Here is a 26886-nt window from a genome sequence, read left to right as displayed (position 1 = left end):
GATGGCAGTTAAATTGCAGCATTTTAGACAGAGGCTAAAAGCAGAGATTCTAAAATAGCAGTGTGAGAAAGCCTTTTTTTTGCTTTCCTGTAAATCATGTAAAGCTTCTAGGGGTTAACAGAGGGACAATATAAAACTCAAAAAAGCACAATACCCCCTCTTTAAACTTTTGCTTGAACACCTACCCACATTTCTTTTCTATATTTTGTTGCTTTAATTCTTGTCAGTACCATGTGCCTAAAAACAATACAAGCTTTGATATTTTACAGTATTCTTATTAAGTGAAAAGGTACTTCAATCAAAACTGCGGATGAGGAGAAATTTTGTATAGAAGGAGAGTTGGGTGAGCATCCCTATGACCACAAAGCAGTGAAAAATGTTTTTTTTTTCACTCCCATTTTTGCTTGTTAAACATGTTTTAATTCCTGTTGTGTTTAGTTGTATCATATTATACACAGCAAAAAATCAAATCTTATCAAGTGTTTTTGTCTCATTTTAATTTTCTTGTTATACTTGATATGAGCCACATTGAGCAGGTCAGTCCAGAAAAATGTCTTATTTCCAATAATTTTATGACAACAATGAGGTCTGAATTGCTTTTAACAAGTTAAAAGAATCTGCCAATGGAGCAAGAAAAATTTGCTCGAAAGTTTGCTTCAAACTAGAATAATGTCTTAAACAAGTAACTTTCTCTAGCTCCACTGGTAGTTTATTTTTGATTGTTATAAGTAAGGATGGGTACCTTTCACATTTTAAATGATACAGTACTGATGCCTGGTACCTGGCAATCCGTACCGGTTTTCAACGGTACCAATTTTCGGTACTTTTTTGGCTGTACGCGGTAAAAAATATCAATTTGTTTAATAATGACATCTAATTTTTTTTTCAATTCAACATATTTCTTCTTCAATATATAAACTTGCAATGCTGTGTTCATGTCCAGTATGGAAAATCACCTACTCTACCACACCCTCACAGTTACAAGGCTGCATTTAGGAACCTAGACATGGTACCTTTTGATTTCACGAGAATCGTTTTAAAGGTACCTATTCGGTACCCATTCCTAGTTATAAACATTTCAGAGCTCATTTTTGTCTTTAAATAGCTTGAAATGAGACAATTTTCTGGACTGGTCAGGTTAATGTTGCTAATATTAAGTCTAAATATGCATTTTCTACTGAAAATAAGACAAAAACACTCAAGATTTCAGTTTTTTGCAGTGTAGATCAGCTTTTTGCAGTGTAGACCACAGTTTTTGCATTGAGACAACTCTACCTTTAAAACAGATGAAGTCCTCTGGGCTGGTTCCTCAGTCTCTTCTCCAACTGAAAGAAACACACAAGACATAGGTGTTATCAGGCAGAATGACATCTCATAGTTTGGTTTGAAGATGTAAAATATATAAAAATGTATGTAAATAGTTTCAGCATGTTGCATGTGGCCTTTCTGGGACAATCTTTTTATTGAACTGAACTGATACTGTTCGTTTCAAACATGTGCAAAAGCAGTGCTCTACTCTTGAGGGCAATACGCCACAAGCACATGCACACAGGAGCATATTTCAGCTCAAGTGGAAGCTCTTCATGCTAGGATTTACAGTTTTAATATAAACTAAAGAGACTAAGTATAATCTCACTGGCTTCACTAGTGCTTTTAATGAGTCTTTGGATCAGAAAATGATATCAGTGTCCTTTTCTGGCTGAGTGCGGCTCTGCTGGATTCAGACATGAAGGAAGGTAAAGCCACCCAGAGCCAAGAGTGGAATAAATGACTTTAAAAAGGAAGAAATATCCTTAGCATGTGTGTGTTTGTATGAGTGTATGTAAGTATGTGTGAGAGAGGAGATATTTATTCGTGGGAGTAGTCTAATCAGAAACAGCCCTGTGAATATAATCCTCTAATCCGAAACAAAAGGAAACCATTAAATTTAATGATATTCCAAAACAACACACATTTCTTAAGTCAGCACAATCAACATCATTCTCCCATTTTTAATGCATTTTATTGCCTTCACAATCCAACGTTCAAGCCAAAATCTTCCCCTCCCTAGGAAAACAAAGGAGCTAAACCATTACAAATAATGATCTGTCTCTGATGAACTCCCCTTTTCTGGTGGAAAGAAAAATACTGGAGCCGAGTGCTCCACTTTTGATTTATGTCGTCGGGCTCCCCTGCTGTCCAGAATTCAGCTTGATTTAGATGTGATGATGAAACATTTCAGACTGGTGATTCCACTCAGACTGCACTCGTTCAAGTTTGACTCCTGTCCAAACTCCCTTACATCATCATCGTACATCCAGCGTCCAAGAATGGGCTGAGAGGAAAAAAAAAGGAAAACTCAAGCAATGGAAAAAGCTCCACTTCAGCTTAGTGACTTTTCCATAAGTGTTTTCATCCGTCTCTGCTCAAAGAAGGCTGCTGAGAGCTCATTGCATTGACCCTTCACCTTTTACTTCAAATATAGGGCGGCATACTTGAAAAGAAGTTATTTAAATCCTTGTAGTTAGAGCAGGATTCACTCAGGCCTCTGCTGGGTAATTTGGTAGCTGAAGGGAAAGTCCATATGTCACAAAGGGAGCACAGGACTCTGCCAGTCTGGACAGGAAGTGCCATCAGCCATGTGAATACCCTGCTTTTCTCTCACACACTCCTCCTCACATACATCAAAGAAGATAAGCACTGACTGTCCTTTGTTGCTGTTTCTGCTTTTCAGTGCAGTTCACTCTTATCGCTAACCAAAGAAGATCACCGGTCATGTTTGAGACACATGCAATCACTGAGGCTCAGACAATCGGTACGATTCACTATCTTTTGTATTCTGTTCCCAAAAAAACAACTCAGCCTCTGCTCATCCCCTCATGGTGCATTACCCTCATTATTTTCTGCTTCACACAACATCTCACCCTTACTGAACACAAAAAAAGTTTAATTCAGAGTCTCTGGGGGCTTTTATCCTTAAATATTTCACATATGATTTCATCTTCCTTTGTTGCTTTCATTTTACGTTATTGCTTTCTTTTTTGCTGCTCATAGTCTTTGTTATTGTTACACATTTTATTGCTTTAATCATTCCACTTCCTGGTCTCTTTGGTCCCAATTCTTCTTGTTAGGTTCTTGTGTAGCCTGGAGTATGAGAGGTTCATGTTCTAATATCTTGTTTGAGTTCTTTTGTGATGGGTTAAACTGTTTGGGTTCACTTTGCTTTCTTCATGTTATTTAATGTTACAAGTTATTTTTATTGTACGAAATTGAATAACCACGCAGAAAAATGTCAGCACTATAGACTGTACAAAAAAAAGATGTCATCTTGCTAGGTTCAAAGTGAGGTCGCCACAAAAACTGCTCCCCCCTGGTGACTGGCTGCAGTATAGGTCAAAAAATCGGTCTCTCCAGTCATTCCAGATGGGCTCTGGACAAACTTAAAAAAATGAATACACCTCATAGAAATGTTTCTCACATCTGACTGTTGTGGTGATTTGAAGAAATCATTTGGCTGCCTTGTATTCAAGTCCTCTTTTTTCTGAAAAGTTTCATTTTCATTAGTTATAAGAGGTTAAAAACAAGGTTTTATGTCACATTTAACGATGACTGACAGCTGCCATTCTTGTGTATTTTTTTTTGGAGATTTTAAAATATGTCGGGAGGTGGAGTCAAGAAGTGATTAGACTCTCAAAAGAAAAAAAACGATTATAATTTTTGTCACTCAGCTCCTCTCAGATTCTCCCAGAATCCCTTACAGTCTCTAATGCGCAGACTCTGGCTGCAAAACTACCAATGGCGGCGCCTGTGACAGGGTTATTTTGGCTTCAAAACCATACAATGATAAATGGCAGAGCCATGCTGTCCACTCTATATAAAGTCTATGGCCAGCACTTGCATTGAAGTACAAACTGCAGTTTGCAGTTCAACAAACTAGAGCTGAAACGATTCCTCGAATGATTCGAGGTACTCGATTACAAAAAATACTCGAGTTATTTTCTCCGCTTCAAGGAATCGTTTAATTTAAAAAAAGATCAAAGAGTGGTATTTTAAATAGAGCTGAGGACATATCAAGAGAGTTTTCAGACCCCTCAAGCTATCTCTTATACAAAATAGAAACTAGCAACAAATCTAGCTTCTTTTCTGGAGTTTGGAGACTAATGGGTTTGATGCATTTGATGAGATGTACAAGGCAAAAAAAATGTCTCAAAGTGTGTTTACAAATTTTGGAGCTACCAAAGCAAGTGCTCTTATTGACATGCTGTATCAGAAAATTCTATTTCTTAAAGAGAAAATTTTTCATTTGAAAAATAACTGCTCTTTGACTAAACAAAAATGTATTTTATCCAATTACTCGATTAATCTATGGGATTTTCAGTAGAATACTCGAATACTAAAATATTCGATAGCTGCAGCCCTACAACAAACATGCTTTGGCCCTAGGTTTTCATCAGCATTTTTCAGCCAAAATTTTCCTGCTATTTTATATCTTAAAATGACTATAGATAACTTAAAATGATCAAAACAAACTTTTCATTGTAGGTTAGACCTATTTTACTAAAACAAACAAACAAACAAACAAACAAACAAAAAAGTCCCTCAAGTCATCACAAAATCCAGACATGATGACAAGCTTTCCGATCAAACCTGTGATTCATTTCTTCATGGCTTTATCAGCTCAGTGAGACATCATTTTTTTCTTTTTGTGAAACTATGAGGCAAAAGTAGGGCTGGGGGATTCATCGAAAAATAATAGAAACCAACAATTAGAGCTTCTACCTGGTTCAAAACTGTTGTGTCGATTATTTCAATTTTCTGCCTCAAAACATTTCCATCCTACCTGATGTGTCTTCAATTCCAGTGCTTCAATAAATAACCCTTAATTTTTCATCTGTGCATGTTTAGTTCAGTGACTCATTTCAAAATTACAGAATAAACTGAGCTGAGAGTGGGATAGTCATCAATGAACCAAAATCAAGGTAGAAGGCTCAAATAATTATGATTTTGATTTTTGTTTGCAAAAGTCAGGTTGAAATGCTACATATCGATGATCCAGTAACAAGCAAATCACAACAGACTGAACAGAATATAAAACACAACCTTATCACACTGTTGCTCTATGTGTGATCAGAAAATACATCAACCCTCAGATTAAATCTAATCTGACTAGACCTCCTGCTTAACTGGAAAGGTAAGAAAAGTCTACAAGTTGAATAGATAACCCTTTACACAACACCTTAGAACAGACTGAATACTGAAAAACACGTCTTTTCTCCTCTGAGGGACTTTCCTTCAACATCTGTCTTTCAATATCTCGCACTTAGAGGCACACACACCCACAGGCAGCTCACTGAAAAGCAGCAAACAAACAAAAACAAAGCCATGTTCAATATGTGAGCACAGTAAAACAAACAGACAGGCAGGTCAACCAATGAAGTAAAGGCAGGAGGCGCTGATGCAGACAGTCAGGCTGGGGCTCAGGTGGCTAAATGTGATTAAAAAAACAGCCAGCAGCCTGTGTGTAAACTTAACTGTATCACTCTCTGCATCACAGCAGGCTCCAAATTTAGTCCATAATGTTTGCTAGCAAGCTAGCTGGCTCCCAGTGTTTTGTCATGTGATCAAAGATCTGCACGAAAACACACAAGTACACACAAGTGTTTGCATGCACACCAACAGAGTCGTGTTCTTTGAGCAAAAGCTCTGCAGACACGTGCCAAAAATGATCTCCCTCAGCTTTTAGAAAAGAAAACTATCGCCCGAGGCAAAACATTCAGTTTCAATTATACTCTAAACAAAACAGAGCCAAACACATCAGTCGATCTGCTTTCGTTTACTCCCTCTGCTCGGTGGCAGAGAATTAAACAGCCAGCTTCTATAAAAGCAGGTCGGTGATCTGACATCAGTGGTGAGCTCAGTATTCAGAGGACTTGGATGAGTTCGTGGATGAAGTGTGTGAGTGTGTGTGTGAAACAATAGATGATGGGAGTGCAAGGAAAGTGAAGGGTTCGTCTTACCCTTTGGCTCCTCTGTGTCATCAGTTTCCAGCAGTCTGGAGGAGAGAGAGACAGACAGAGACAGATGAGGTCACTTTCTACGTTCTGAAGCGGTGACAAGTCAGTTACAATCCCAAGCTTGCAAGCTAGACAGAAAAAATGGATCCGATTTGTGAAATCATGGCTATAACCCTGACTGCTGACAAGTCTGCGGAAAGCTCCTCACTGTGTCTCCTTTGATAAGCATGTAACAACATTTACTCATGCTGCTCCTTCAGTCTCATGTTGGCAATGAGAGGACAGCGTGCTGCCTGTGCAGCATCTGAAGATGTCCATTCATCTCTAAGTAATGCGCGTTAAATATGGATGGGGACAGCAGCTGCCTGTGGGGTAGCAGCGATGATGTAACAGGAGGAGGGGAGAGCATTACACACAAAGGAGAACCCTGGTGGACATCTGGGAGGGGTCAGGGGTCGCTGAGTGAGGGGAGGCTGCCCCGGGCTGATCTGATCTGTGTGTCTGACGTCTGCTGGTTGGTAACGGCTAAATTAAGACAGACCCTTGACTGATTCTTTGTGTACTGTTAAGAATAAGGAGTGTGCTGTAGTCCATTAAAAGTGCAGCATTGTGAGCTGTGAGTGCAGCAAATAAACAAACAAGCAGTTTGATTCAGCTGCTGTTCACTGTGCTTTGGTAAGCAACTGCAGCTACACCAAACCTAGTTTCACACAAATTTACAAGTAATTATCTCAAATATCACTTTGAGCATTAGGTAAAAGCTAGAAGGCGGTTTATATGAACTGATGCAGGTGGACAACAAATGAAAAATGGCCAAGTTATGTTGCTCAACCAAGGCCACTGCGCTAAAGAACTGTTCAGAGACACCAAAATTTAAGTTTATCAAAAAAAGTAACACAAGATTAGGTTGATCCAAACAATCAGGGTGTTAATGTATGCAAAAGTTGAGTAATGATGAGCATTAAAGATGTGAGTGCACTGGTCTTTTTTTTATTAAAGAGGGGTCTTGTGCTTTTTTAATTTGTTCATTTTAGGCTTTATTTTGTCCTTCTGGTACCCTGTGGTAGGTTTACATGATTTACAGCTCTATAACATCCCTACTTTTATCAAACTAGTGTTTTAGGGGCCGTTTACATGACAACAGCTTTAGGGTAAAACGCAAAAGTGTTGTTACGTTTCAGCCTCGCGTTTACATGAAAATGGCATTTCAGTCAACCTAAAACGCAAATTTTGAAAATGGTCTCCATGTGCTTGTGCTGCTGAATCTGCTGACTGTCTTTTAACAAAATGTGCATCTTGTTGCTCCAGTTCTGCACTTGTTATTCCCCAATACACCAGGGCTGTTTCCCAAAGCCCAGGTACCTTGCCTTGCCTTGCCTTGCCTTGGAAGGCAGTGCCTCCGAAGCCACTTCCTTCCAATCCAAGGCAAGTGTCCTGCCTCTGCTCAAAAGGAGATGCTATTGGAACAGCCTACAAAGGCATATTTTTTACCATCAGATTCCTTTTTTGTATATTTGCGCATTGCATGTTGGGTATTTATAGCCATGGCAAGGCAGCGAAGGATACACCTGTGTATCCTTGGTCAATTAGCCACATGCTAACCAAACGGAGGACATATGCCTCTGGAGGACATAAACATTGGAACAGCACTTGGGCAGTGACTGATGATGTGGATGCCTGCCCACGCCCACATCAGACCAAGGCAAGGCAAGGTACCTGGGCTTCGGGAAACAGCCCAGATGATCGGCTCAACTCTACTTCGGTGGAGATCTCTCAAAAGCGGCTTCTGGACAAGACAGTTATAGCGCCGCCCACAGGCCTGGTATGCTTAATACAGCGTTTTCAGTCCCTCAGTGTTTCTGTGTAAACACAGATTTTTTTAACTGCATTTTAGTGTCTTTAGATGAAACATTGTCGAGTAAACGGGGCCTTAGAAGACTATTATTTCAGCCTCTTTCCTTAATGCTTTGTTTGTGCTGTCTCTGGTCAGCCCTCTGAGGTCATTGGGGGCAGAGCTATGGGCCAACCTTGGTGTTAAAGGCTCTGTCCCTCCAATGCAACCTGGTTAGGATGGTTAGGAGATCTTTATGCAATGACCTCATCATTTCAGCAGCTCTCATGAAGATCACAAGCATTTTTTTTGGAACAGCTTAAGTACAGATTAAGAGATTTCTTCATTTGAAGAGATAGCAGTTTGGAAATCTAAACACATTTAGTCTGGACATCCACCATTGTAACTTCACAGCCATATTTAAATATGGGAAAACAAGATACTCTCGTAAGTACCATTAATCACTCATTAAAGATAACTGGAATTTTAAACTTATAACACTTTACATTAACAATAACTTAAGAAGGAGCGACAGCTTCTGTGTATGCTTTATAAAGAGATGGTTGAGAATAGAGGCAGCAGGACAAATCCCACTTAGTGAAATGGCATGATGACATCTGTGTTACAGCGCATTAGCAAGCAGCTCAAGACTAAAGCAAGTCATACTTAATACCATATCTAAATGTATCAAACAACATTTGGATGATAAAGCATTTGATCAAAGTGTGCCCCACAGTGACATCACAGTAAACTCATGGTTAGACATATGATTGTAACACATGAGGCCTCTTCAGAAGAGCTTTAAACTACATTACTCAGCATCCTCTTGAGTCTCTGAGTTTTTGCTCAGGGATGCTAATTTTAATTAATTTTTAATTGTTATGTTTTTTACTGAAATCATAGTTCCTATAGCAGCACAATGTACACAAACGACCGCATTGGTTACGTTTATAGTTTGGATCATATACAAATGTTTAGTAAGCTGAATATCAACACGGGGAGCGGGCTCATGAAAGTAATCTCCCCAGTCGCATAGTCATAGAGGGGCTCAAACAACTAAGTGTGGACTTGGTGCATCAACAAAAAAATATCTTCGACTCATATTATAAGATCTTCCCACTCTTCTTTGGTGTGGACTACTACAGCTCTATAACTCAGGGTGAAACCCTAAAAATGAACTACTCCATCAGACTCCGTCTCGTCTGACTGATCTTGTTGTGGCATCTAAAAAGTAACTTTTACAGCAGTGTATGATTATGACTAATTGTGGGCTTTGGTTTGGCGACCACGGAGAGATTTGACAGTTTTGGTCTGGCACGCCTCAGGAGAGCTTTGTGAAATAGTGGGAAATCTGAAATACCAGGGTAAAGTACCCATGGTGTGTGAATATGAGGTAGTGTAAGATGGGAAATGGTACTGAGCATTACAAATTGTAAACTGTGCCACAAATTGCAATCCATAACCAGGTGATATACACTTGACCTCAAGAAGTAAGCTGGGAAAATAAAGGTCATACACATTCAAAAAAAGGCAGACAAAGAAACTCAGTAAACCTCCTCATTTCTGCTTATTTGAACCACATCTCACTGTAAGGATCAGGTTACAGGAAGGGATATAATCATGACTGTGGAGAAGCTAAAAGATCTAATTACAATGTTTCTACTTAGGGTGCTTTACTTTTGGAAGCCCTGCTTCCTTATAAGTCAGGTATTACACTGTGTAATGGTTGAGTCATGTAAACAATTCTTAGCTCAAATCCTTAGCAGCCTTTTCCGTCTCTCTCCTTTTATTATGATGGAGGAAACACAAAGGCTGGTGTTTACTACACATGGTTAACACAGAACATCAAACCCAGAATACAAGTGAAAAGCAGATACTTCTTACGTTTATAACCTGACAGATGTTCTCCAGGCAGCTGTGGTTCAAAGGTAGAGAAGGTCATAAATTACTGGTAGATTAGTGGGCCAATCTCTGGCTCTTGTGCATTTCAAAGTGTACTTAGATAAAACCATGTTCTCGTTCTACTAAAGCAGTGTCAGTCACTTTAAAGAACAGGTATTGTGCTTTACCATATTTCAAACATGGATACAGTAAAGTTACTGGGTGTCCATACCAAATGTGCAAATTTTCAAACAGCTACTGTTTATATGTTTTGGAAGTCACTGAGTGTGTCTGTGAACTGCTCAAAAGGGTCAATTTTTAAAGATGCTATGAGAAGGATCTGTTTTAATTGTACTCTGTTGCCACCTTGTGGCCTGGGGTTTCTTCACACTGTCGTAAATTACTTATAGTGAGGCGTGTGTTTGTTTTGGAATAAAATGGAGATCGGATTGAAACAAATTTTCTTTGTTCAAGACAACCTTTCACTGGATACAACGCACCGAGGTAAGGAATTAATCAGTACAGCTACATAGCTCTACAGTTTAAAATGTGACATCAAGCAAACGTTGTAGCAGCTAGCTATGTGTTATCCCAGTGCTCCGACGTGTCTGTAGGCCAATGTGACAACAAGTAAACACTGTCAGTTTGTAAGTAGTTTAGTAGCTGTTCATATTAAGTGCAGCCAGCAGTCCGGGGCTCTAAGACATGTCCGTAATGTGTAACCTTAGTAAATCCTGGTTATGTCCTGCCAGTCATCAAGCAGAGCTAACGTTACCTCACTCTTCATTTTATTGATAGACTCTCAAGTTTGAACAGACCACTGCAGAATAACTGCTGACTGTGGGTTTGAATGGACATTAGCACCAACAGTTTAGCCCCTGTGTTATAGAGTGATAGAGCCTGAGCAAAAGGCTAATTAGCCTTTAGCTCGGGCTGTATCACTCTCCCGTTTAGCTTTTGTCTGCTCTTGTGTCCTTTTTCTGTCTGACAGTTCGGCTCCTGTGTCCACCATCACTACAAAAGTAGTCAAAGAAATCATTTTTAGCTGAGAAAAATACAGATCTCTGTGTTATGTCTCTTTTCTCTACTAAACTTTATCAGCCGGCGTAGTGTTGTCATAGAGACCTAGACGTGCTGTTAATCAACCCGGTCCTGGTCAACCCCTTACTTTAAAGAGTAGATTACAATCACGTATATATCTGGAAGGGAGACTTTTTCAAGATCACTTTCCAACTCTTCACAGCCCATTCAAGTCACACAAGATCTTCACAAGACTTGCTGAAATAATGAGGTCATCACACAAGGCTCTGCTAATTGGTTCATGAGACGTTAAAGGAATGGGCCTCACACACAAAGGTCTGTCTATATCTCTGCCCCTGGTAGGTTTCCGTAGTGCTTCGGAAGAGGGTTTTTGGAGTTGGGAGCTTTAAAGAGAAAGCAGCATTTGGGACAGAGGCTGAAATGTGGGTTTACTTAAACCCTGGAGTGAGAAAGGTCTAGGGTATCCCCTCTTTAACATTCTCCAATTGACTACTTTGAACATATTTGCATTAGAGCATCATAGGATGGAGCTAAAAATCCCAGACTTCTTTGTAAGCTGCTCCAGTTCTTACTAACGTATATGATACTGTAGTACAATGATGCTTCATGATTATCTACCTTGACATTTTCCACTGCGTAGTTCAAATGCTGGAATGCATTTTCAGATGTTATCTTTAACCTAAGGATTACATTTTGTACCAGCGCTGCCAGGAAACAATCGAACATGACGTCACAGTATTCTCTTTGAAAATGAGATCCAGGCTCATGAATTACAAACCATGAATTATGATTGACAGGTAATTGTTAGTGCCAAAATGAAGCCCTTGAAGAATGTCACCCTGCAAGCATCAAGAGTGGGTTCTTGTCTGTCTGAGATAACCCCGTTGACAGACAGTTTTCATTATCTGTGGAGGAGCTCAGACTCAGTTTCCTTGTTGCTATTTCTGAAGCAGACACATGTAGACATCTCACATTTGAAGGTTTAGTAAAAATGTGAGAGGCCTGTTTGAGCACACCGGAAATTTGGGACGTTTTCTATCAACGCTGAGCTCAGAAAAACTATTCTATTAAAAGAAGAAAGCTGGAATAAATGAGAACTCAAGAATGTAAAGATATAGAATGAACAATTTGTATTTCAGAAGTGGCTTTGACTCGATCTTTCTGAGTTGTTGTGTAAGTTGCCACATCAAAATACTTTGAAAAGAAGTTTGACACATAGTTAACGTCAACAAACCTGCCAAGATTATAGCGAAGTGAAAGACAGGCATTTGGAGAAACACATCAACACATCAACCTGTGTTTATGCTCTCTGTAATTAAAAAGTAAGACATACCTCTGTGTGACTAAATTCTTGACTTTCCAGAATATTCCCCCTGCTTGTGGTGAGCTCAGACTGTGAGATAGTAGCTTCTTTTAGTTCACAGAGAAATACAGAGATTAGCAAGTAAAATATTTGATATGCTAAGATTTGATGAAACATGTGATGCTGCACGTACTTTCTTTCTTCTTCATGTCTTAAAAACCTCAACACATGCTGTTTCTCGATCATATCCAACCATCTTGCAGCTAACTACACGTCTTGCTTCATTAAGCAAAGGGCATGAAAACTTGGCAGAGACCAATAATCCTACCTCCCTGTGAAAGCCAAAATCTGACTTTATCTCAACACTCTGTCCATCTCTGCTCCTCCTCCTCTCTTCATCCCCCCGGGGCTGTTTTTCAAGAACAGACAGGTCTGACTATGTGCACATGGCGGAATCCTCTGCTTGATTACAGCAAAAACACCCCCAGACACACGACTGGTCATGTTCTACTCCATTTATGTACATTTTTCTGAGAGATACACAGCAGAGTGAATGTGAAAACTCAGAATGTTACGACAGCTCCTCTTTTTTATTGCCCCGCACTGTTAAACATGTAAGTCCCCCTGAATGTTACTTTGAAACGAATCAAAACAAGCTGGTTTCATGTCATCAGTACAAAACATTGCCTGGCAAAATAAATGAGGCAGTGCTCTGCTTCGCACACATGGCCAATTTTGGAAATGTTGGCAGCCGTGTTTACTTCAGACAGGAGATAGCACTCAGTGTTCTGCATATGTGCCGACTTGTTGCCTCCTCTTCCCTCATTAGGAGTTAGTGAGCCTTTTTACACTAATCTAATAGCAGTCTGCACTCCCTGCACTAAAGAGCTCTAAATCAAGGCGTGCATCAGACAGAAGCCACAGCGCTGCTTTAATAAAATCAGTGCTGATCTCAACACTTAGCTCCCAGTTTGAGCTGAGTCACTTGAAGGTCAGGTGAACTTCATGACCACTCAGCACCTTGCATGTAAAAGTATCTAAATTATACATCAGGTGTTTATTTCAAACAATTCCTGCGATACTTCATGAGTTCCTGCATCCAGGCAGCTTTGTTTTCAGGTCTTGGGCCAAGTTTGTGTCACATCAGAAGCAACACTATGACTAGTTTTAAACAAACAGTTGGATGCATCTAGTTGAGCCAGTCGTGTTTGTGCTACAAACTGATGAAAGCTCATAGTGTTGTGGTCCAGAAATTATCAACTTTGTTCAGGTTTGGATAAGGTAAAGGGGCTGGTATTTAGATGCTTTGCAGTTAGCTACAGGATGCCCACTTTGCTCTTGGTATCACTGATAAATAGTTAAATCAACAGCCTCTGGTAATAATTTGTGCTGTGTAGCATTTTTCAACGTCCGGTTGCATGAAATAAATTGTGCAAAAATTTCTTGATGTTTTCACAGATGCACCTCACCTGCGTAATATGTTTGAAAATTTAACCAGTCTCAAGTGGAATATCAAAGAACTGAAGTGTGTAGCACTTCCATATAAGCTCGACATATTTAGACTGGAGGGGGGCAGGAAGTGTAGGGAGATGTTTCTTGTAGCGTTTTTTCCGGCTCTCTGTCCGCTATACGGGATGAGCTTGTCTGTGTGTGTAAATGCTGACACATGCATGCTTGTGTCTGTGAGCTTAAGATTAGATGCTCATTGGCACATGTTGAAGTCCCATGAGGAGAAATGTGGACCTAAAGATGTACATATGGCATCCCATCTTGAAAATTAGATAAATAACGCAAGTTAGTTCAGTCTGTTAGATTAAAAAAAGAAGGTATAGTCCTAATTTATGAGAGAGGGAACTGTAAATTACTTCTGCTGTGATCTGGCACTGTATTGAAAATAAAATTAACTCGACTTTCAGGGGGGGCAGGCCGCCCCCCTATTCAATGGTAGGGGAAGCACTGGAGTCTTAGGAGGTATGATATAGCTGTGCAATGCACAGTGTACTGATGGGGAAAAAGAACTGTGCCTAGATAACAGTTTCTGCAGTTATTGAGATACTACACACAAAATAAACTGACATTTATCATTCCCACGTTTTCATTCTGCTGCATTCTTACATCAGCAACTTTTTCGCAAGAATTTTACTTGGGACTAACCAACAAAAGTTTTACCTTACGAGGTGTGAAGATTGTATCTCCTTTCAAACATCACCACAAACATTTCTAGAAGTTGTCAGAGTTTGTGAATGTGTTGATAATACAGTTTAATTCCATCAGGCTTGAGGCAATGTTTACACTTATATACCTTTAAGGCAAAATACCACATATGCATGTTTTTCCTTTAAGACTGGATGCGAAATGTTGGTCATTTGAGGCGGTGTTGTCCATCTTACCTGTCAAAAAGCTGGTTGTCAAGAGAAACAAAAATGAACAAACTTCACCTCCTCCTCATGTGATTCAGTGACACACATTTAGTCACATCTTAATAATGATGTCACCGTCTGAAATAACCTACATGTATCATCCAGTCTTAAAGGTATAAAAGTTGGATTAAGTCTAAATAATTATTACACTCTCACGTTTGTGTTACCTTAAAATGGTTGAATTTTTGTCTAGTTTATAAGATTGATGCATCAGTAGAGGTTTGCTAGATGACAACTTTTCCAATACCCATAGCAAATTTAGCAACAACCCCCATTTCTTCAGATTAGCTAGAAAATACCCTCTGGTGTACGACAAAAAAAAAATCAACTGTTTTCAGTAAATTTATCTGTCATAGTAACTGACAGCAAAAGTGTGATGCTAGCAAACAGATCTGTGTTAGCTAAAGCTATCTTAATGCCAACAGTCAATGTTTTTGACAAAATAACAAAGATTATTTTTTCCAATTTTACTTTTGCTAAGGTGTGGAAGCAGTCGTTGATCTGTGTTTTGGTTTTAAGAGTCACCCTGATAGCTAGCAACTTTCACCTACCTGCAACTTTTGCGCTGTAGTTCAAAACAGCCTTGCTAATGCCTCGAGGTTGTCATTAAAAAGGTATTTAATGTATGAAAGATGTTGCAACACACCAGACACATGCTGGGAAGGACATCAAACACATGACACTCCTGGCATTTCAAACCGCACTGCATCGGTCAGATGTTTTGGCATGACACTGGTGTTTCCTCTCTTGCTCTAAACAAACAGCTAGAGGTATTGTTAGCGTTGGTTTGTGTTAAAGCAACTCTGGATCACTTCTGTCTCCTGTCAATCATGACAACTTCCTCCTTGGCTGTTTTTCAAAATGACTGCCTCTCCTGATGCCTGATGTTATTGTTTTACAAGGCATGCACAACTTAGCAGAAACACAAATAAAGGGAATAAAGTTGATGTCAGTAGAACCAAGTCTCAGCTGGAACTGGTTCTTGATTCCCATCTCTAGGCATAAGTCAGAAAAATTCTGAGAAAAGAAAAAACTCACCTGAACTGAGAGGATATCTTGCTGGATGAGACAGTTTCTGTGTTTGCTTTGAGGTAACTGATATCCTCAATTCCCTTTGTGGGTTCATCCTCCGTGTGCTCTGGAGCTGCTCTGCTCCTGGGGACTCTTCTGGTGTAACTTTTCTCTGATGCATTATCCTCATATTTTTCCTTCTCTTTAGTATCTGAAGACGCCGTTTCAGATGTGTCACCAACCTTCCGATCCCTGCGGACATATTTGGAGGTGAATTCGTCTGTGTTGCCATAGCGTTCAGCAAGCTCCCTCCTCCTTTCCGCCTTGTAGCGAGCTATTCTCTCAGCCTTGGTTTCTGGGGCTGAGCTCTGTAAGGTGTCAACTCCATCCATCTTTGATATTCAATATAGGTGAGAAGCTTTGATTTTGCTACTCAATGATCCAAACTAAGGCAAGTAGGTCTCCTTTAGCAGAAGTGTCTCACTCTGTCAAAATCATCCCAGTGCTGCAAACAAGAAAAGAAGTCATAATTAGTGTCTCGTAAATACAGAGTGGAATATCATGTGGCAGGAGCTGTGAGACCGTAAATCTTAACGCACGGCTTCAGCATGCAAAATAAAAGTGACTCTGCTGTAGAGCTCCAAGCCAAGCCCTGCCCTGCCCCAGCTAACACCATCACCCCCCTGTGAGGATGATGTCAGCCAGCTCTGCTCAGAGGCCGCCGACCACCGCAGAGAGACTCTCACATAACCTCAACTTCATCGGCTCACTTGGAGCCTGTTGGAGAAAGGGAGGGGGAAGAAGGAGTGAGAATCACACATCCAATAACATCTTTATCCAATTTTAGCCCTTACATAACTGAGGCTCTGTGCCTGGAATAATCACCTCTTCAACATTATCCCACCTCATAATGAGTCTGTATTTACTACAAACACAATGACTGCCCTCAAGTGTGGATGTGTTAGCCCTGTGATGGACTTGGCAACCTGTTCAAGTGTGCACAGCATCTCCAGCACTGCATGCTGGGACAGACTTCAGTCTCTCTTATGTCCCTAAGAAGGAAAATTGGTTCAACATCTCCATTTCCATATCCAGCTCAGTAAAAAAATCAAATATTTTACAACTTTTGGCTTTCTGAAAGCTAGTGAGTTAAATCTAAGGGGGTTGGGTTGAGCTCATTTGGTTCCATTAAGTGTTCACAAAGCAGAAAAACCGCACATGGCCCAGATTCAGAGGTTTTAAAAAGGCTGTCACTTAAATGCATCGCCAGCTGACAAACTCAATTTGAGTCCCCAATCGCTGCAGTTCAATAAAAAGGCTTTTCCAGGATTTCACACACTACAAGTGTGTTTATCGGTGCTCTTCCACAAGAACATCCCAGAACTTTTAGTTCTAGGAACTACAAGATTCCTGTGACCCAATGTTTGTCTGTGTTTCCACCACTGGCCCAGAAAGATGAATGCAAATCAGACTGGTGATCAGGGATGGGTACCTTTCACATTTGAAACAATATGGTACTGATACCCTGTACCTGGCAATTGGTACTGGTACTCAACGGTACCAATTTTTGGTACTTTTTTATGTTTGTGTGGTAAAAAATATCAGTTTCTTTAACAACAAAATATATATTATTTTTCAATTTAACATATTTGTTCTTCAATATATAAACTTGCAATGCTGTGTTCATTTCCAGCATGGAAAATCACCTACTTTCACTCCCTCAGTCACAAGGATGCTTTTAGGTACCTAAACATGGTACGTATTTGATTGTGCGTGAAACGGTACCCGGTACTTTTAACAGAATTTGGTCAATACCCATAAAAGTACTTAACTCTGTACCCATCCCTACTGGTGATAGAGAGAAAGATTAGTAAGACACCAGGACAGGCCATTCAGCAAAACTGACAATGCAGAAGGTAAAAACAGGCTGGCATCCTCGAGTGTAGTAAAGCAGTTAGCCTGTTAGCAAGGATATTCAGCCTGTGCTATGTTGAACTGCTGATGCATTTAATCAACACTTGCAAGGAGACAAGTGCTGCTGATGCGGTCAAAGCCATTTCAAAAAGCACAAAACTGCCTCAACAGACAAAACACCAGACCACTCTCGACTAGTCTTTTTCCATGATATCTGGGAAGTACCACCTCCTGAGCAAGGTTTTTCACAGGGTGGATCAATTACCCCAGAACCTAATTTGGATCATAGTTCCTGTAGTTGAAAAGCCCAGAGTTCCTCAGAAAGTCCCTAGATCAAGAGGAAAGTTCCTGGGGTTAAAACGCAACTCAAGAAACTGTCCAGGGCTTCTGTCCAGGGACCAATTAATAAAACTGAAGGTATATTTACTTTGGAGAGGGAAAGGGTTTCAAATATCCCCATGGTATCCCTCACAGTACACCTCATATGTTCTCACATTTATGGTCAGGAAGAGGGATGCATGGGAAAAGTGTAGGTAAGTGAGTAATGTCTGAACAATGCTTGTAATGAATGTTCAGAAGAAAGCGTACAAGTGAAGAATAGGTCAAGAGGGAGAAGGAACACGGTCATAACGTGGAATAAATTGGCTGACTTTAAGAGCCTTTTCCTGTCATCATGACAAGCTTGAACAAATCTCTGGTGCACCCACTCTGACCTCTGAAAACCTGCTCTGCTTTAAAGCAGGCCCAGAGCAAAGACCTCCTTCAAAAATATGGCTTTGAAATTTAACCCAGGAAATCAGTGTATATGCCAGGATATATGTGAGTGTTCATACGTGTGGGTTTCACCTTGACCTCCCCTCCAGCTAACATAACAGCTCGTGGCTAAAGAGAACCTCCCTTGTGTGGATTTAAAAGTAGTCTGAATGTAAACTCTGCTGGCCAATTACATGTTGTCTGCTCCTTATCATAAACCTGGGATCGTCCTAGACACTATGGGAAATGTAGGCACTGCAATGAATAAAAGTCTCCATCTGATTGTTGGATGAGCAAATCAGCACCAATCATTTCCATTTCAGTAAGTTCAGTGACAAGTTTCAGTCAGAGCAAAAATGAAATCATAGCCTGTGAATACTGAGGCCAAGGCTGTTTTTAAATGAGATTTACTGTAAAATACAAGACCCAAATGGGCCATTAAAAGTGCAGAACTAATCATTTGGCAGCAGTGATAAAAAATGCAGATGCATGTAGTAAAGAAAGGAGAGGCATTTGATTTAAAAACAGAAGGTGGACTGCACCCACAAGTACACTGAATTTATCAGTATGAATTCCTAGAATTAGCATGGCAACTGTGTTATGTTATGATGGCATTAGAAAGGTCTTTATATCAGGAAGATAAAAAAGTGGATCAGAACATCTCTGAGCTGCATGCCACTCCAAACCAAGTGAATTGCCTTATGAAGGCAAAAACCATCCTGAGTTCAGATGTTGATTTCAGGACTGTGCACGCACTTACATAATTCACCTAGGTCACTACCTATAAAAGGAGTGCTAAACAGTACACTAAAGCTTTAGTCCATGGAGACCCAGAACATTGGGCCTGCTTTGTTTGGAAGCTGCATAGTGTTATTTCAAGCAACGTGGGACTGGAAACACAAAAGTGTGAGTCATGTTCAAAATCAGTGGTCCTATCAGCAAATGTGAGCTCACACAAGAGGATTTGTTTTGGTTTCGTTACCTATGTATGGTTACTACAAATAAGGAGTGGGCAGATAAACACATGATTAAAATTCATTAAAATGATCCTTAATAAAAGCTAATAATGATTAAGCTAAAGATGATTATTCCCTGCATCACACTGAAGTAAACACATTTGTTTTGACTGTCTGCAAGGCGCCCATTGAGGCGTTTCTCGAAAGACACAAAGGAGGAAAATCACCCAAGCACGCGTGCTGCTTTTGTTTTTACTTCGAACACATGAGAAGAGAAGAATGCAGTCCTACCAGTCTCACCTGCCAATTCATGCCTGTTAATTCATACTTACAATATTATATTCTGCTCCTCTAGGGCATGTAAACAAACAGAGTCCTCACTTTTCCTATCACTCAGACCGCTCTCTGACCCTGTGTTTCCCGTTTGGAGAATTTACTGGCAGTGAGAGAAAGAGCTCTAACAAAGGCCAACTGTGTCACTTCCTGACCAAGCCTTGTATCCTCTTCCATTAAAGCTCAATTAACCAGGAAATGTTGCTCATAAGTTTGGCTAACGTCCAGTACTCCAAGAGGGACAGGATGTGTAAGGACAGTGAAAACCGTGGACTTCTGGACCGTGCACTCAAATCATATCAGATCAAGTGTCACCGTGTCTTCATATAAGTACCACTTGGTAGTCCCATCTTTAAATATTTACTTCACTGCAAACCCCCTCAGTGATTAAAGGCTCTTACTTAAGATTATATAATAGCTGTTCTACATCCAGTGACAGATGTAGTGGACCGCAAATGCAGAAGCTGCAACAGCCAAGGCAGTTTAAAATGATTTGAGATGTTTGAGGAGAATTTTCGCCCCCCTTTTGATGAAATTCATTCTTCTTTGTCAGACAAACTCTTACAGGCCTGTCAGATAGATTTAGATACAGTACTTATATCACTGAGGATCTGGTTTTGAGGTTCTGTAAAATTTTCAGCCTTTACTGTTGAACTCACTTTGGATGACAAAAAAAAAACAATCCTCCAACCCCCAGAGTGAAAGCAGAAGCCCGAACTTAAACCACTTCTCTATTGGTTTTAACCTGTACTGATATAGACTCTCTCAAAACAAACAAGGTCAAGGTGTTTGTATTCATATGCACTTTGTATGGGTTGTGATTTTCAGCATTGTTACTGACTGGATGGGTTGTATCAAAGCATTCCTGGACGGTGGCCGTAGCATGTCCCTAAAGTGTTTTCAAAGTGAATTCCATACCAGGAGAAAAACCATGGTGACTGCATCAAATAACAAAAGAAGAACAAGAAAAACTTTATCAAAAGTGTATGGAAATACAGGGGTTGTGCAATGCTTGGGGATTCAGAAACAAAGAAGAGACTGAGCATTGCTGTTACGTTAAAAAACACCACCATAAATGTTGAAACAGATGCTACCGTCGACCGTACCAGCTGTTTTTCTTCCCAGTTCGGGTTAACACAACTGCTATGGATGCCGGTGTACAGCAATACAGACTAAAAAGATCAAATATCGGTGACAAAGAGCTGAGCTATCAGACATATCTAGTTAACTCAGCTCTATGCTGTTTATACTTAACAGCAACCATATACGTGTAATGTCATCAATGCATTTTTGCTAGGCAGAGCTAAAATAGCATGAAGGAAGATAAATACACTGGATAAGCAATTTGGAGGTATTTAATGCTTGTTTTGCTTACAACTCTGGTGGCGACTTGCAACCCATGCAGTTTTAATTCCTACATTATCCACTGCTCATAAGTTCTGTTCATTAATATCACTGAATTGACGTCAGTGACTATCGAACACTGATTTAGCTCTATCGCACATCCCTTGAGCTGGGTTGAGCTCTCTTTAGCTGATCACATGTGCTCATCAGAATCTGGTCCATGCTTTTGATTTTTTAAAATCTAATTTGTGCCTAAAATCATTGGTAAATGAAATAGGGATGTCCCGATCCCATCACATGATGGGAAATTGGGGCCTTTCACATGGTTACAGACTCAATAGGAATTGGACATTACATCCCAATCAGGACCAGATATATGTTAATTCTCATTATTTTTTATCAGGTCTATAATATTCAAAAATAACTGGGAAGAATACCTTAGTATTGTCTTAAGTATTAACTACCATTATTAGGAATGTGTACCGAGGCATTTTTGTAGGTACCGACTAAATTCTGTTAAAAGTACCAGGTACCAATTCACGTAAAATCAAAAGGTACCATATGTTTAGGTACCTAACTGCATCCCTGTGACTTTAAGGGAGTAGAAGAGTAGGTGATTTTCCACGCTGGACACAAACACAGCATTACAAGGTTTTATATTGAAGAATAAATATGTTAAACTGAAATGAATTTACATTTTATTAATAAACAAATTGATATTTTTTATCACATGAGCACACAAAAGTTCTGAAAATTGGTACTGTTGAGTACTGACACCAATTACCACGTTCCAGGAATTGGCACCATATCTTTTCAAATGTGAAAGGTACCTATCCCTAACCGTATGGTGGTACAGAGTCAGACAGTCTGAACTCCACACAGAAACAATACATGAAATCTGCATTGACACCACTGGTATGCCACAAAGTGGAGCAGTAAAGCTGGAGATTAAAGCTGGGACTACGATGTATCAGAGTAAAAGTATCAGATTGGGACTCTTTATCAGCAGATACTCGAAATTAAAATGACTCTGACTTGGACTCAAGTGCAAGAAAACCTCATTGGGACATCCCTAAAATAAAAGTTCAGGCGTAACTCCTAAAAGGGAATCACTTGTTGCTTTTGCCTCCCTTTAAATTTTAAAACAAGTGGGTCAAATAAGGAACTCCAAGGAGACAGCCAAATGAATCCCTTGTATGTCATCATTACTACACCCACAGGCCACTAATGCCATGTTAAAGACCTAAGAGAACTGGGAAGCAGGATCTTTATGAGGAAAGAATACCTGAAGACAGAAACATGCCTCAGAGGCTAATGCTGACCTGTGGCCCACTGCTGTGTCTTCACTAAGAATTCTCATGTACACACAGGAGGACAGAGCAGGAATGCAGACTACACCCTCATTATAAATAGTGGATTTGCATGGGAAAAGGAGGGGACCATATCTGTGTTAAATTGAAGCGTTTTTTTTTCTTCCAAGGAAGTGATTAAGAGTAAAGTATGAGTTTGTGAAGCAAAAAACTGCCTTCTCTGACTGAGGTTTAGTAATGTGGAGTTGAGTTGATAAATCATTTAGGGTTATATGACAGACAGTCTGCTTTTTAGTTTGACCACAGAGCCCACAGCTCCCCTGTCTATTTAAAGACAGGCCTCAGCACTAATGGAGCATATAAAGCTGGAAACCAAAGGCAGGAACAAATGTCAAACTCCTGATGCAGCTTTGGTTTAACTACTCTGACTTTCTTTCCTTAGTTTAGAACTCCAATCTAATACCACAGAGGTTTACGCATAGAGTTCAGTTTTTTGCAGTCATTATTATTTAGCATATGCACTTTCCAAACACGTTGTATCTTGACAACACTTAAAATTTGTCAGTAAACCACATTAAAATGTAACCGCAGGCATCAGAGAGATTTTAAATACTCTGGCCATCTTTAGCTCTTTAAAAAAGGCAGCTAAGGACTTCTGACACACATTCTTTGGTGGGGAAGAGGGTGGAGAATGGAAACTTTGCTCTGCTGAGAAAAAACACAGGTGCTGGGCATGGTTTGGCAAAAGAGCAAACAAAGGATATACTGGGGATACATTTTTAAGACAAGCACAGCAGAGTTTCAAGGTCACTTTCAGGAACCATTAAGGTGTGAAACAAAAGCGGGAAGTAACTTCAGAACAAAGGAAATCGAGAGTTTGAAGGAAACCTGACTTCCTTAAATACTGACTAGTTGCTCTTGATTAGTTTATGCTCAAATCTGCAAAGTTAAAACCCTCACTAGGGCTGAAAAAGTATTCAACTTCCCGAAAGTGACATCAAAACAGCTGTTATAGCAAAATAGCAATGGTTGCATGTTTGTGTGCAGGTGTCTGTGTTACTGCAACCAGGTCATGTGACCAACCATTGAAAGCAGATAGGCCTAAGTAGAGGTCACCAGTCCCTAATCCAATAACTCCTTCCTCCACATGCTGTACACGCGGCTGCTAACTGATCCAAATACATCCATCAGAGAGCAGTCGGGGATGGGGGCGTTTGTAAGAAGTGTCACTTTTATTTTAAGCCATGTTAATGTAACAATCAACCACATACTGAGCGCCAAATGTGTTACTCATTAAAAAGCAATTCTTCAGCATTTAAGGCGGTTTAAGTACCCTGCCTCCTTTCAACCACTGGCAGAAGTTTTAATTGTATTTGTAGAGGCGCGCAACACTTTGTCATGATGAAACGGGCCTTTGCTAATAGAGAGCTTCAAAGCCTGAGTCTGACATGAGGGGTGTGTTTATTTAGCACAGAAAAAAAAAACGCCAATCACATGACTCAACTCTTCCCTGGCTGTGAGCTGCAAGGAAAAAAGGGATAGAGAGGAAAGACAGAGTGAAAGCAGAGGAAGGACTGGAGGAAGGAGAGGGGTGTGCGGGATCAAAAGAGCAGAAGAGGGGAGGGCACAACATGAGAATGAAAGAGCTGCTCAGGTCAAGAGAGCAGCGGAGAAGAGGAAGAAGATGGAAGGAGCTGAGGACAGAGTGGGCTTTCTGTGGGGGTGGATGTGATGGCTTTGTGGGGCATGTGTCTCCAGGGTGCCAAGGGGCCCCAGTCTGGTGGTACAAGGGGGGGTGGAGAGGAGACAAGATCTGCAGAAAAGGAAGAGGAGGAGGCTGGGGTGAAAAAAACACAGGGCCTAATCCAGCCTCCCTCTTTCCCCACTCTTTCTCACAGACACAAACCCCCTCAAATCCCTTTTACCAGAAGTCCTGCTGACTGCAGCCAGTCACCCGAGAGCCAGTTGACATAACAGCCCCCTGGGTGCTCATGCCTGCACTCTGCTCTGCCCGAGTAACTGACACTGTAAAAACTGTACAGGCCTGCTCCAGGCGGGGTAACTATTGTTACCAGGCAGAGAAAATGTGCTGCTTAGCCTCAGAGAAATCTGTTTTACAGGGGGGGACAGCTTGAGCCATTCAAATGTTTTAAGGTTTCACACAGAGGAGCATCTGCGTCTTATCCTGTATTTTTTTTTCATAGAGGCCATCTCTTTGTCCCAGGCTCCCTGCTTTCTGTTTTTAAAAGAAGCCACTAAATGTGATGAATGGGAAAGCAAACAATAAAATTCACACTGACGCAGATGCACAAACGCACTGATTCTATAAAACAGGCAACAATCGTGGAGGCTGCAGATCGAAGCAGGAAGGGTGGGTGTTATCAAGCTGGGGGTAATATGCAGGCACACGCACAATGTACCACACAAGATTCCTTTCAGTGATGCTAATGTGGGTCAACAAACACCCACACGTTTTTTTGAAAGATACTTTTAGTGTCCACAGTTAAAACTCAGGCCTTCTTGCTATCTACAACCTTTCTACCTACCTCCACTCCAATGTTTTGATCTAATTTGTCAAAATGTATGTAAAGAGCAAACGTTCAGTTCACACTCCATCTGAAGTCTGAAATTATTATTATTACCTTCATCCACTGTCATTTTGTCCTTTTTGTCGCACCATAGTTTAGCTCCCTGCTTCACTCCTGAATAACACATTTCACTCTGCGTAAAAACTTCCAGATAACTCAGTTGAGAAGTCTAAAGGCAATGCATTGTTATCAACTAATTCATATTACCCAAGTACTTCCAGTTTAAAGGAGCACCTGAGATCTTATCAAGTGTTTTTGTCCTATTTTCAGTAGAAAATGTCTTTTTAGACAGAATATAAGCCACATTCACCTGACTAGTCCAGAAAACGTCTTGTTTCAAGTTAAATAATCTGTGAATAGAACAAGAGAAAAGTTACTCGTAATAAGACATTATTCTAGTTTCAAGCAAATTTTTGCGCAAATGTTTCTTGTTCCATTGGCAGATTTTTTTTACTTGTTACAAGCAAGACCTCATTTTTGTCCCTACACAACCCGCAACAAGACCTTTTTCTAGACTGGTCAGTTGAAAGTTTCTCAAATCAGGTATAATAAGACAATTCTTACTTAGAATAAGACAAAACACTTGATGGGATTCCAGTTTTTTTGCAGTACAGGGATTGTGTGAAAAGCAAAAGACCAGTTGTATCTTTTTTTTAATTATTATTTTCTGGGGCTTTTTATGTCTTTAATGAGACAGGAGATGGCAGTGGATAAATTAGCTAAAGGGGTGAGAGTGGAGACTTACCATGAGGGAACATCGGATCAGTAAAAATGAAGCCTATGCGGAAGTGCTTGAAGTTGCTGTTCACAGAGAATCTGCTTGAGGCTGGCTGCAGAAAGACCAGAAGTCACGTACACACCAAGCCATAAAAACCTGACTTTTACGGCATTTAACAGCATATTTACAGCCTGGTTCAACAACGGCTTGGGTCTTAATTGTTGATTTCACTATCAGCACACACTGTAAGTAATACTTTTCCTAACTTGGCGGTTTAGAAGTTATTGGGATTGTTTGATTGTCCAATCAGAGACACAGCTCAGCTCACATGACTGACAGGCGCCCTGTAGCTGTCCAAAAGGAATTGTTCAAAAGCAATGATTGGCTCCATTTCAAGGTTTCAGGAACTGACAGGTGACGTCGCTGAGGCTACGTCTTTGTTTTAAACAATCTATGGGAGTAACATGGAGGGAAACAGGCCAAAGGCTGGAGTCAAACCCGCCAACTGCTTGAGGATAAACCCTATGGAGCGGGAAGACTGCTAGGATATCTACACCTCAAAAGACCAGTAGTTTCAAAGTGAACTATACAATGATTGCTAAATAGGTTGGATTCCTTTTCTTTACGTAGTTTCTTTGAGAAATCTGTACAATGACAACCAACCCATCGTTTTGTCCAAACGTCACAAAATTTTCAATAGCGCTCAAAAGCAACAGAGCTATAAGGTGATTTGCTCTTTCATGCGTAGTTCCTGCATTTTTGTCACTTCTTGTCGTCATCGCGATTGAACTAAGTGGTAACCTCTGGTCTAAAATTTAGAGGTAATGTGGAGGTGCTGAACTAGAAGCTTGTTGAGCGTCTTCTCGAAGTTGGTTCAAGAAGTACTGGAAACCACTTTAACGCCAAGCCAAAAAGAGACGTTTTTACAGCAAAAATAAACAAAGCCTGGTACAAAGATGTCAGTGTTCAGAAACAGATGAGTGACATCACAGAGACTATGTACATTTATTACACAGTCTATGGATCAACTACCTGTGCACATTTTACTTATAATGGACAATAAATACATCTAGACATATCTGCCAAGACCTATCCTTCTACAGTGTCATCAAGTGTCATCATAGACTTCTTTGGTTAGAAATGTGCTAAGAACGCTCAAGTTTACAGATGCTTTTTGCCAAACTCAATATGTAACAGGTGAATAATTTTTCACTTATATACCAAGATGGTTGTACTGAAGTGTATGTTTCAGGCAGAAATGTATTACTTCTACTTTTTTCTTCAGTTTCTCACTCATTAACTGTTGTCAGAGCTGTCTGTCCCCAGCAGCCGTCTAATGCGATTTTTCTGCCTGTCAACAACTTATCAACATGGACTTAGACTGGTGGCTTGTAAGACACACATAAGACTGAACAGAGAAAGAGGGCTACATGAAGGAGGGAGGGAGGGAGAGATCAGTGGGAGGAATGTCTCATCCAGAGAATCCTGCT

General features: G+C 40.3%; 1 protein-coding gene across 1 annotated transcript in view; it reads right to left on the bottom strand.

Annotated features, from left to right (window-relative positions):
* Nucleotides 1–26886, bottom strand: part of svild (supervillin d) — a 67117-nt gene that overhangs the window by 33216 nt on the left and 7015 nt on the right. Inside the window, exons 2-4 of the mRNA XM_074663548.1 lie at nt 15508–15985; nt 5997–6031; nt 1276–1325 (exon numbers count right to left, since the gene is read on the bottom strand). Of these exons, the coding sequence (XP_074519649.1) occupies nt 1276–1325; nt 5997–6031; nt 15508–15872 (450 nt within the window). The 5' untranslated portion in view covers nt 15873–15985. The remainder of the gene's footprint in view (nt 1–1275; nt 1326–5996; nt 6032–15507; nt 15986–26886) is intronic.

This window comes from Halichoeres trimaculatus, unplaced genomic scaffold (genome assembly GCF_033239565.1).
Source record: "Halichoeres trimaculatus isolate MK-OKI-2021-1 unplaced genomic scaffold, fHalTri1.1 fHalTri1_scaffold_23, whole genome shotgun sequence".
Lineage (NCBI taxonomy): Eukaryota > Metazoa > Chordata > Actinopteri > Labriformes > Labridae > Halichoeres > Halichoeres trimaculatus.
Note: the sequence above shows the minus strand (reverse complement) of the source record. Positions and strands in the feature narration are given on the sequence as shown.